Source organism: Zeus faber, assembly GCF_960531495.2.
Source record: "Zeus faber genome assembly, chromosome: 11".
Taxonomy (NCBI): Eukaryota; Metazoa; Chordata; class Actinopteri; order Zeiformes; family Zeidae; genus Zeus; species Zeus faber.
Window position 1 is genome coordinate 14,800,019 of NC_137205.1, and position 11,818 is coordinate 14,811,836.

General features: G+C 46.3%; 1 protein-coding gene across 1 annotated transcript; it reads left to right on the top strand.

The window, feature by feature from the left end:
• Nucleotides 1–244: 244 nt before the first annotated feature.
• ubtf (upstream binding transcription factor) lies at nucleotides 245–11,485 on the top strand. The gene is made up of 21 exons (XM_080009751.1): nucleotides 245–385; nucleotides 3,855–3,909; nucleotides 4,139–4,311; nucleotides 4,502–4,585; nucleotides 4,714–4,869; nucleotides 4,952–5,016; nucleotides 5,165–5,291; nucleotides 5,386–5,496; nucleotides 5,590–5,723; nucleotides 5,814–5,955; nucleotides 6,060–6,101; nucleotides 6,240–6,353; nucleotides 6,468–6,623; nucleotides 6,804–6,944; nucleotides 8,062–8,172; nucleotides 8,249–8,337; nucleotides 8,653–8,842; nucleotides 8,952–8,999; nucleotides 9,102–9,167; nucleotides 9,262–9,393; nucleotides 9,531–11,485. Exons 2-21 carry the CDS (start codon nucleotides 3,873–3,875, stop codon nucleotides 9,648–9,650), a joined length of 2,238 nt encoding a protein of 745 aa, XP_079865877.1. The 5' UTR covers nucleotides 245–385; nucleotides 3,855–3,872; the 3' UTR covers nucleotides 9,651–11,485.
• The last annotated feature ends 333 nt before the right edge of the window (nucleotides 11,486–11,818 follow it).

Below are 11,818 nucleotides of genomic sequence, written 5' to 3' on the forward strand. Positions count from 1 at the left end.
TGATAGGGGCGAAAAATCCACCTCGAATAGCTTCGCAAACACACCCCGCGCTGCGGGTGACAGGTCGCTCCGACGCGATCGGCTCCGTCCGGTTGGAAAACGCGGATTAAAAAAATCAGCCCCCGCCGGCTCGGGAAAGCGTGAAGCTCGCCCGGAGAGGGAGAGATCGAAAATGTGGACGGCCACGCAACAGAGAGGCGAACTGGTTGGATCGAGAGAGAGCTGCGCGCTGAGTGGAGGGAGACAGCGAGTGAGATGGAGGCGGGGGGAAGTTCCATCTCTGCGGGGACTGGAGCGCCTGTGCCCTGGACCGACGGCGCAGTGCTGGCCAACGTTCAACCCACCCCTTCTTCCTCCACAACGAGGCTGACTCACGCCGAGACAGGTAAGCTGCGAGCCCGGATCAACTTAATGGCGTTAACTGCGCGATAAACAACCGCGCTTTGGGGGGCACCCCCCCCACCCCCCCAAAAAAACACAGTGACCGGGTTTTCCTGTTGTTTATGCTCCAGAGTTTGTTCACAAAAACCGCCTCCACTCTACGGAGAACCGTGCGTTACCAAATACCGACTTGCTGGAGGGTACACGACGAGGTCGCCATAGCCGAATTCCTTGTCCTCTGCAGCGGGTAAAGAAATAGGATCCGAGACCCGGCGAGAATGTGACAAAACTGACAATTTTCTCGTATTAATCGTGGCTGTAGTTTCTAATATCAGCATAAAATTCTTATATTCGGATTTTTTTTTCTTTACTGGAGGGGGTGGGGTAACCGAGACCTCCATGCGGTTGTCGTAACGGCCATCCGCCTCGCTGGTCCGCCATCAGGACTCTCGGCGCGGACTCGCCCCCCTCTCTCTCGCCTGACTAGCTCGCAGCACTCCGCGGGTAGAAAACCCGCCTTCCGTCGCGCCTGTGCTTTCGGGTCGAGGGGTGGAAGCGGACCAGCTTGGCTACGCCTCGGCTCGCTTTTAGAGCGTCTTTCTCGGCTCGGACCTCGACACGGTAGGTAGGTCGGGCTCGCTCTGTCCTGGCGGGCTGAAGCATGGCGGACCCGGAGCCGTTGTGCTTCCGAGCCTCAATACCTCGCGGTCGCCGTCGTATTATCGCCCCCCCCACTCGCAGCGATGCGAACTCGACGCGATTTCTCCGCGGTGTGACTACGGTCGACGTTGGACGATCGCAAATGTGTAATTTTGGTGACGACGGCGGTGTATTTGTCGGGGTTTTGTTCTCGCGTACCGCGCCTCGACGAGACCCCTCGGCGCGGACACCACGCTTCCTTCTCGGCCTCCGGAGGTTCACCGCGAAGCGGCACGACAACGCCACGGTTGTGTTTTTGTCGGCTTTATTTCGAATTCTACTTAAAATTGTTACCACACCACATGGGAGCTGAAATTTTAACGTAAGCGGCGAATTTTAAACCACTAAAATCTACAACGAGCTCCAAGTATATTTCAAAATAGATTCCTAAAATAATACAAATTGTCTTTGTCGTAGCAGCTTGTCCTTCGGCCATGGTGGCACGCCAAATCAGCCTTTCCCAGGTGGTTTTCCCAGTCCAAACGTCTCCCCACACAATAATAAGATATTTTATTTGTAATCTCTGGCGTGTCGTGGTCGTTCTTAAAATGTCTCAAAATCGCGAAATAACCCGCTCCCGGGGTGTGCTGGTTCACGGCGTTTGGATTAGAAATGGCCGCTCCGAGGTTCAGGGCGAACGACGAGCCGCCGCCATGATGGCGGTGCAAGTCGGCTATCCCCGGCGTCCTGGAGAGCGCGGGTGCCGCCGTTAACGTCGAAAATGAAACAAAATCGGGCTAAAAAAAATATATATATATAGATTTATTCTGTCAGTTTATTGAAACGTCAACGCGAATTCGCGCATATTTTTTTTTTTTCGGACAACAATAACTGCCGTGGTGTAGCCGGACACGCCGCACCGTCACCACTGAGCCCCCATTTCCCTCCGTCCGACACCGAAAGCAGATCCCCGTCCGTGGTCAGCTGGTCGCCCACAGCTGCCCTCCGCTTCCTCCTTCCTCCGTGGAACCTCCCAGCCGAGGAAAAGCCTCCATTAGCGAGCTCACCAGAAAAAAGAAAATGGTCGCTCCCGCGAACACTTTGTGGTGGAATAGTGTTAACGGCGGAATAATTCCTGCTGGCAGATTGTTGTGCGGAGCTGCCGGTTTTAAACCCGCTGCGCCGCGGAGTTATTTGAGATTTGAAGCCGTCACAAGCCAAATAGCCCGTCTCACGTTTAGGGGCGGCGTAAATGAACATAAAACCATTATGTCGAAGCACATTTGGAGTCACTGTTTTTTTGTTTTTTTTTATGCACGTCGCACAATAGATTGGCGCTTCCTTTAATCATTTATGAAGGAAATTTCTGTCTTTACAGCAACTCATCAAAACAATACGCAATAATAATAATAAAAAGCAACAACAATTTTATAGTCGATATACAAAAAAATAAAAGGAATAAAAAGTCAACATACAATAAACCAAACATTAACTAACAGGAAAAAAAAAATGAAAATATACAATAAACCTAAAAATAAACAAATCCCTCTATCAGCTATTCACTGTCAAACATGGGAAATTGCATACATACATATATACACACACACACACACCGATCAGCCACAACATTAAAACCACTGCAAATAACCGCTTATATTGTAAAGCCCCCCCTGCTGCCAAAACCGCTCTAACCCGTCAGCATGGACTCCACAAGACCTCTGGAGGTGTCCTGTGGTATCTGGCCCCAAGACGTTAGCAGCAGATCCTTTAAGTCCTGGGAGTTGCGAGGTGGGGGCCCCCCATGGATCGGGCTTGTTGTTCCAGCACATCCCGCGGATGCCTGATGGGATCGGACCCTGACCCCGGGCCATCCACATGTCGAGAAGAAAACGTGATTCATCGGACCAGGCCACCTGCTTCCATTGCTCCATGGTCCAGTTTTGATGCTCACATGCCCATCAAAGGCACTTTTGGTGTTGGACAGGGGTCAGTCAGCATGGACACTCTGACCAGCTTCTGTGGAGTCGGACCAGATGGGCTAGACTTCGCTCTCCACACGCATCAATGAGCCTCGGGCGACCATTACCCTGTCGCCCGTTCACCGGTTGTCCTTCCTTGGACCACTTTTGGTAGGTACTAACCACTGCTTACCGGGAACGCTGCACAATTTGGCCCTTGTCAAAGTCGCTCAGATCCTTACGCTTGCCCATTTTTCCTGCTTCCAACACATCGACTTCGAGAACTGACTGTTCACTTGCTGCCTAATACATCCCAACCCTTGACAGGCACGAACGAGATGATCAATGTTATTCACTTCACCTGTCAGTGGTTTTAATGTTGTGGCTGATCCGTGTACATAAAATAAAATCTGAACAGGTACTCCCCACTTAACGACCTTCCTGTTTAATGACCTTACGACCAGCTCTCAGCTCTCTGACCCGTCTGTATTGTGCGCTGCGTACAATACCGCGGCGTGCGTGGCGTCTCAGCGTCAAGCATCTAATCGCGCACCCCTGTTCTCAGTCAGTCTCGTTCCCGCAGTCTGTTAGTATTCACGACACTAGCCTTCACAATGGCCACGCCCACTTACCGTGAAATAAGTTACTTGCTTAAGGACCTGGTCCTCGGAAGGGAAGTCAGTCGTTAAGTGAGGAGAACCTGTACATATACTGTGTGTACGAGGGTGGAGAAACAAAATGGTTTGAACAATATAGAATAGACTATACAGATGTCTATACAGATGTGAAATGAATTTGAGAGGAGAAAATAATAAAATGCAGACTGTTCAACCTGTTTCATGTATTTTATTTGCTCTTTTTTTTTTTTTTTTCCAGAATACATCACCTTAACAGATGAATGGCAATATGGAGACAACCACCGAAGACCAAAGTTTGTTATTATTTCTATATTTGGGGGGTGTGTGTGTGTGTGTGTGTGTGTGTGTGTGGGGTCCTTTTCTGCCCTACCCTTGATACAGTCTACAAATGGAAGTCTGTCATCTGCAGGGCAACATTGGATTATTATTTTTTTTTTTTCGCTGTGTTGGTGTGTGTGAAGGGTATTACTATAGTACATTTTTTAAATACTTAGTTTTTATCCAATCTCTATGTTGTTACAGTTTGGGTACAGGATGACCTTTTCAAACTGCTGGAAGCCATGAAAGTGGCTCTCCCCCCAAAAGATCTGACAAAGTACAAGACGTCGGAGTCCCACTTGGACTGGGAGAAGGTGGCCTTCAACTCATACACTGCAGAGATGTGCAAGCAGAAGTGGCAGGAGGTCTCCAAAGAGGTGAGCTGTTTTTTTTTTTAAATTACTTAATTTTTTTCTCTTTATTATTAATAATAATAATAATAATAATATAATTATATTGATTTTTGGATACTTTGTATACACAGCTTGTGTCGCAATCTTTTGTTTAAGACTTTCAAGGTGGTCTGCAGTCTTCATTATTTGTGCTGCCTGTGTGTCTTTCCCGCAGATCCGCAAATTTCGGACTCTCACAGAGTTAATCGTTGATGCCCAGGACTACATCAAGAATCCTTACAAAGGAAAGAAACTAAAGGTGACACTTGACATTACTCATTGGATTACAAAGTAGATGTCTGAATAAAAGGATGGTGGAAAATGCTTATTTCAGTGGATCTCCTATGTTATGTCTAATTGTATCCCCCTTTGTCTTTTCATAAACAGAAACACCCAGATTTCCCAAAAAAGCCCCTGACTCCATACTTCCGCTTCTTCATGGAAAAGCGGGCCAAGTACGCTAAACTTCATCCAGAGATGAGCAACCTGGACCTCACAAAGATCCTGTCCAAAAAGTATCGGGAGCTGCCGGACAAAAAGAAGGTAAGCGGGCTTGACCGGGGAAGGAAAACCTCCACCTGTATTTCACCAAAAATCATTTCACAAAATTCATTTCTGACCACAGAAAAAGTATGTTGAAGACTTTCTGAGGGACAGAGAGGTGTTTGGACAGAACATGATGAAGTTCAGGTAAGAATGCTTTTCATACCACCTTTTCAACAGTATTTGTATAACAGCAGAACATAGTGCAGGTGTCCATGAACATATTTGGTTTTTATTTAGAATGTTACAGTAAATAAAGTTTCTTGGGTGTAAATTTGTATTTGTCTTAATGCAGGGAGGAGCACCCGGATCTTGTCGAGAGCATGGCCAAGAAAGGCTCCAACGTCCCAGAGAAGCCCAAGACCCCTCAGCAGCTGTGGTATAACCACGAGAAGAAGGCTTTCCTCAAAGGACACCCAGACGTGAGTTGTGGCATTTCCATTTCTGCTTTCACGCGACACGCTCTTTGTGTACATTTGAATGCCTATAGTGTTTTTTTGTTGTTCTTCTGTTCAGGCAACGACCAAAGACATCAAAGACAGTCTTGGAAAGCAGTGGACATTGTTGTCGGACAAGAAGAGACTCAAATGGATCGCAAAGTCGCTAGAACAGCACAAACAGTACGAGGTGAGTCACACGGACTTGAGTTTGACGACGCCACCATCACCGCCTAACCCCGTCCACAGGAGGCTCATTACTGTTAACGCCTCTGTGTCGCAGGAGGCCATGCAGACGTACATCCAGCAGCACCCGGAGCTCAACATCACCCAGGGGGACATCGTCAAGTCAACCCTCACCAAGGCAGAGCGGCAGCTGAAGGACAAGTCTGACGGGCGACCCGACAAACCACCGCCGTGAGACGCCTTCTCGCTTGATCTTGTGGCGCCGTCTTTCCCGCCGCTATTTCACACCGACTCACGTGTATGTAATCTCTGCGCTTCCAGCAACGGTTACTCGATGTTCTGCGCCGAGTTGATGTCGAGTATGAAGGACGTGCCGAGTACAGAGCGCATGGTCATGTGCAGCCAGCGGTGGAAGCTGCTGAAGCCCAACGAGAAGGATGCCTATCAGAAACGCTGCGAGCAGGTGAGTCAAGACTCAAAGCGTAAAACCGATCGGTAAACTCAAAAGATTTGCTGAAACGTCCCCACAAATTAACTTGTAAATGTTTTGTTTTGTTTTTTTCCCAGAGAAAGAAAGACTATGAAATCGACATGAACAGATTTCTTTGTGTAAGTGTGGCCCCTTGAACATTGTTCAAAGAAATTCTGATTTCAAGTCTGTGTTCTTTGGCACAAGAAAAAACGAGACCACTTCCATTTTCATTAACATCAAACCGTTCCCCCTCGCCGGTGCGTGTGAACGTGCAGAGTCTGTCCGTGGAGGAGCAACAGCGGGTGTTGGCCGAGCAGAAGATGATTGGTTTTAAGAAGGGAAGCGCGGTCGGCAGTACTGCCTCCACAAAGAAACCCGTCAAAGCGAAGGTAAACGTCCTGACTGCTGTGGTGGTTGTCCATTTTGTAAAACTGATACCAAGGTGACCATAAAGCATTTTGTTTACATGACCTGGCTGGTGTGTGCTTCCTGGTGACCTTTAGGCCAGCCCAGAGAAGCCTAAGAGGCCCATCTCAGCCATGTTCATCTTCTCTGAGGAGAAACGTCCCAAACTGCAGCAGGAGCGGCCAGACTTGTCTGACAGCGAGCTCACGAGGCTGCTGGCACGCATGTGGAACGAGCTGTCGGACAAGAAAAAGGTATGATGTGTAAGATGTGCTTAAATTGATGAAAGGAGGAGGCATCGAAGCCGCGCGATTTCATTTTTGTATATTGTGTATCCTGGGCGAACCGAAACATGGAAAGCAAAATTTTCCATTCAAAACTTATTCAAATACACTGCTCGCTAAAGGTTCTCTTTTGTTGCGTTTCCTCTTCAGGAGAAGTACAAGCGCTTAGAAATAGTCCTGAAGGCGGAATCTGTGAAGAAGGAGGATCGCAGTCATCTTCCAGACCCGCCCAAGACGGCTCAGGATATCTGGCAGCAGAGCGTCATCGGAGACTACCTGGCCAGATTCAAGGTGCGCACACCACACCCGTTCCAATAACTCCGGGATTTCTCGCCGCGCAGCGATCGACTGAGTCCCGCGGCTTTTACCGTCTAGTATCGACAATCCGGGAGTTTTGATGCTCACATTAGGACGCTGACACCATCATGTTTCTTCCACCTAAGAAACATAACCAAACGTAGGTTTGTTGTGTCAAGAGATGAAATGAAGATGCTAAGTCATGCTTACATTTGGACCAGTGTTCTTCTCTTTTTACCTGCCTGAACAAATCTTCCCTGGACCGTTTACAAAGCGTCTAAAATGCTGCCGCAAATGGTCACATATTACACCTGTTTTAACCTCTCTGCACTGGCTTCCTCTTTATTTTAGAATTAATTTTAAAATCTCGGTGCACACGTTAGGGAGGTTAAAATATGTAGACTAAATCGACAGACTGTGGATGGGTCGACAGTCAAAAGTAAAATTTAACATTTTTTATATAAGACGCCACCATCATCATCATCTCGCTATGTCAGACTGCTGTCGTGTGGGTAAAACTACGCAGTTCTCTAGCTTAAATATTTATAGCTGAATATTATAATTTATCATGATTCATTTCTTTTAGCCTATATTCGCAAATGCACATGAAGAAATGCATTGTTGATTCAGGGAAATTGTGGAGCGCGATCCGCAGTCCAGATCAGAGCGATCTCTTTTCCAAACAAAGTGTTTTTTTTATTGTAGATCTATTTATTTTACTCAGTTTTCTTAATTGATTGTAACCAAAAACAATCCCTGTGTGTAACCGTGCGCAACGGGGACACGTTCTCCGTCGCGGAAGATTCACTTATTAAAATATATTTATGATTCCCCTTATTTATATTGCATTGAAATATTATCCCTGTGCATTCTGTTTTGTCTTGTTATTGTAACACACACTGACTGACCAAAAAAAAAAAAAAAACTAAAAAAGCTGGTTCGTGCATTTTATCAGTTTTTATCTTTGATTTTACTTGATTGTGAAGCACTTTGTGACTGGTGTCTGTGAAAGGTGCGATACAAATAAAGTTAACTTAGTATTACTATTACTTAGTATTATTGCCACGATTTCTCGAAGAATTTTGACATTTCTTAAACTCGTGCTCGGCAGAACGACCGTCCCAAGGCCCAGAAAGCGATGGAGGGCACGTGGAACACCATGGAGAAAAAGGAGAAGATCATGTGGATAAAGAAGGCAGCGGCGGACCAGAAACGATATGAGGTGAGGGGAGCCACGCTCCACATCCACCTCTGTCGAGGGCTGACCTCATCACACTGACCTCATCCCTCCTTTACAGAGAGACCTCTGCGAGATGCGCTCACCGGCCCCGACCATCACCCCGGGAAAGAAGATGAAGTTTGAGGGTGAACCCAAAAAACCTCCATCGTGAGTTTGCCACGTCCTGTGAGCAGTTGTGGAAAGTAATCGCGTACAAGTACTTAGTTACTGTGCTTCAGTACATTTATCAAGTATCTGTACTTCACTTTTAATACTTTGAAGTGCATTTAAGAACAAATGCTTGGCTACCTTTATTCAAGCAGAAATGGCAATGTGGCACCTTGACTTTAACTAGTCATGTTGTGTCAGGGCATTTGTACTTTCTGAATACTTCTTCCACCACTGCCTGCGATTTTTCTTTTTCCTTTATTTTTTGTTTTCCCCGAACCCGTCCTAACAGGTCGGCTTCATGCTTCCTTTCAGAAACGGGTACCAGAAGTTCTCTCAGGAGATGCTGTCCAACGGGGAGCTGAACCACCTTCCCATGAAGGAGCGCATGACTGAGATTGGGGGCCGCTGGCAGAGGCTCCCTCTGAAGGAGAAGGACCGCTACAAGAAGATTGCAGAGGAGAAGCAGAGGCAGTACAAAGTGCTGCTGGAGCAGTGGCTGGCTGTAAGCGCACATGTTGTTCATCTTTAATAAAAATGGAATCCAGGTTGTTGGTTTTTTTTTTCCTCTCTTTGGGGTCGAATCCTAACCTCTTGTCGTCATGCCTCAACAGAGCCTGTCCTCGCAAGAGAGAAACACTTACAAAGAATATAATTCACAGGTAAGTTGCTCACATTACGCGATTTTTGTCTCGTTAACCCGCACTTGCTGCGTTATCTGGGCTGTGTAACGCTCTGCTCCTCTGTGTGTTTCCTCATCTCAGAAGAGGAGGAGTACAGCGAAACCCGGGGGACCCAACGCCAAAGTCAAGGCTAAGGCCAAGGAGGTGGTGAGTCACGGTTCAGCCTCGTTCCCCGTTAGAAAATGCTGCTTTAACATCCCCAGAGCAGCTGTCGCTCACTGTAAAACCTCCACCCTCACAGGACTCAGAGGAAGAGGATGATGACGACGAGGAGGAGGAGGATGACGACGATGACGACGACGACGACGACGAGCAAGAAAAGGCTTCCTCTGAAGCAGAGTCTTCCAGTGAGGAGGAGGACGACGACGATGACGTGAGTGTTATAATTATTATTAGTGTATAATTACTTCAATCGGCTGAAATGATTGATTTCCGTTTAGCTAGAACGTGTCCAAAATGCGGTTTGTTTGGATGAAATGTTGAAACGTTAACCTCTCGACCCGACGGCAGAACGACGACGACGACGACGACGACGACGACGAGGCGGAAGACAAAGAGAACAAGTCCGAAGAGAGCGGCAGCGAGTCGAGTTCGGCGGCGTCGTCCGACTCAGAGTCCGACTCCGACTGACGTGGGGCCCGAGCTGCGTCCGCAGAGACTAAACTGAGCTGAGCCACGAGTCCAGGGAGCTCCGCCACTGTGCCAAGCCCGCTCTCCTCACACCACCAGGGGGAGCCCCTGCGCCGCCTCCTCCAGTCCACACACACCCACTTTGTGTTGTCCAGTTCTGTTCCGCTCCCCCTCCCCACCCCCGGCGACGCCGAGGTCGTCTCGCGGCTCTGGGGGGCGGGGGCACGGGGGGGGAGGTCGACGTTGTCCGCGTTTCCACGTTTAGGTTCATTCTGGAGTTCCACGTTGACGTCCAGGGCAAATAATCTTCCTCCAATAGTTTATACAAAAAACAAAAACCGTTACATAGTTGAAGTGGGTAAGTGGTGAAAGAGCCAAAGTCCATATCTGATATGGTGGATCACTTTGGGTTGGGGGCTCAGAGAGTACTGATACAATTGCACTCTTCAGAATGTTTCCTTTATCCTTTAATCTTTCTTTCCAGAGCATCGTCTTTCTTTCCTCTCTTTCCACAACTTCTGTTGTAGATTTTATCATTTGGTTCTTAAAGAGGTGGTATTTTTCAGGAAAAAAAAAAACAAGCCATTTTGAATGTTTTTCTTTTAAATTTTATTTTTGTTGCTGGAAAGTTTTAGAACTGGCTTCTTACCCCTTGCGTTTGTCATTGACGGGTAATAAATCTGAAGTTTTCTGATTATACAGATTTTTTTTTTTTTATATTGTGATGATATTTGTTGTAGTCTGAAACAATTCAGTTTATTGCGTAGTTGCATCCTCATGGTTCATCCTAGCCTGTAAAATAATCAACGTTTATTGTATAAGCTGAGGAGTTTGTCATATCTTGTTTTTGATATTTTATTTTTTAGTTTTCGTTTATTTTTATTTTTTTTTTTAGAATTTTAATTTACTTTAATTGGTGTTTTTTTTTCTTTTCTTTTTTCTTCTTTGAGACCTTGTTTTATATTTAATTTACAGTTATTTTGAGGAAATGGTTCATTGTTTTGCTTTAATTATTAAATGCGTTCAGATAATACTCAATTTCTTTCCTTTTTTAAAACTCATACATGGTCCCCCTCCCTATAATTACATTTGTCAATTTTGAAATTTGAGTGACTAATCCAAGTGGGGATTCGGTCTCTTTATCCCAAAAGTGTGCACTTAATGTAAATTTGTCCCTTTACGTGTGTGTGTACGTGTGTGTGTGCGTGCGTGCGTGCGTGTCAGTCACTGGGGACATTACACCTATACCATGAATGTAAATATTGTTTAGTCCCCTTTCCTTCCAAAGCTTATCAGTGATTTTCCTTTAGATTTCGTCCCTCTAAGTAGTCTTGTTTTTTTTTTTGTTGTTTTTTTTTAATTGGCATTGGGGAAATGATTGGCTGTTTGTTTCTTTGGAGCTTGTCATCATTTTGTATTTGAAATAAGGTCAGGGTAAATGTCCTTCAGACTCGGAGTTGGATAATTGTGAATCTCATTGTTAATTGACACAAAACCAGCGGGAACTACTTCTATGACTGACGGGAGGGATGCAGAGTGGGCGGGTTGGCCGTGGAAGAGGGGGCGCTCCGGGGAACCTTAACTGCCAATGAAAAGGGGACGAATTGTGCGGATTAATTTCTTTGTTGTCTTTTTTTTGTTTTTGTTTTTTACTCTACCTTTTAGAATGTTACCTGCCAACCCTCACCCGTGATCTTAGACTAGCAACGCATTCACATGGGTGAAATGTTCTGAGTTGATCTGCTTCGGTTTTCAATCCGTCACCCCATGTTTGTTTTGTTTGTTTGTTCGAAGTATGGAAGACAGCAAAGCTTTACGTTTCAAGTTTTTATTTCTGACCGTTGGGGGGGGGGGGTGGGGAGGGAGGGAGGGAGGGGGTTTCTATTGCTGGGGATGTTATTTTGTCCTTGCAATTTACGTGTTTGGGCAAATAAAATGATCTTTACAAGTTGTGTTTGTGTCGTCTGCTTCGATGCACATGCAACATCATCACAAGGATCAGAACTTCCAACTTGCATCAACGGCCGCCTAGCAGGGCTAGCGGTGGGGAAATAACGTAGAAGTACGAGTGTTTTTTTTTTTTTTTTTTTTAATTATACCTCCTCTTACCTCTTCCGTCTCCCAGACTTGAAGCCATCCCTCCGGGACACCTCACATTGCGAGGAAAA

Bases quoted from the DNA above. Each gene is read 5' to 3' on its own strand.
- ubtf (XM_080009751.1), top strand. From the start codon at position 3,873: ATGAATGGCAATATGGAGACAACCACCGAAGACCAAA. The intron at 3,910-4,138 runs GTTTGTTATTAT...ATGTTGTTACAG, and splicing joins GACAACCACCGAAGACCAAA to TTTGGGTACAGGATGACCTT. The intron at 8,173-8,248 runs GTGAGGGGAGCC...CCTCCTTTACAG, and splicing joins CGGACCAGAAACGATATGAG to AGAGACCTCTGCGAGATGCG.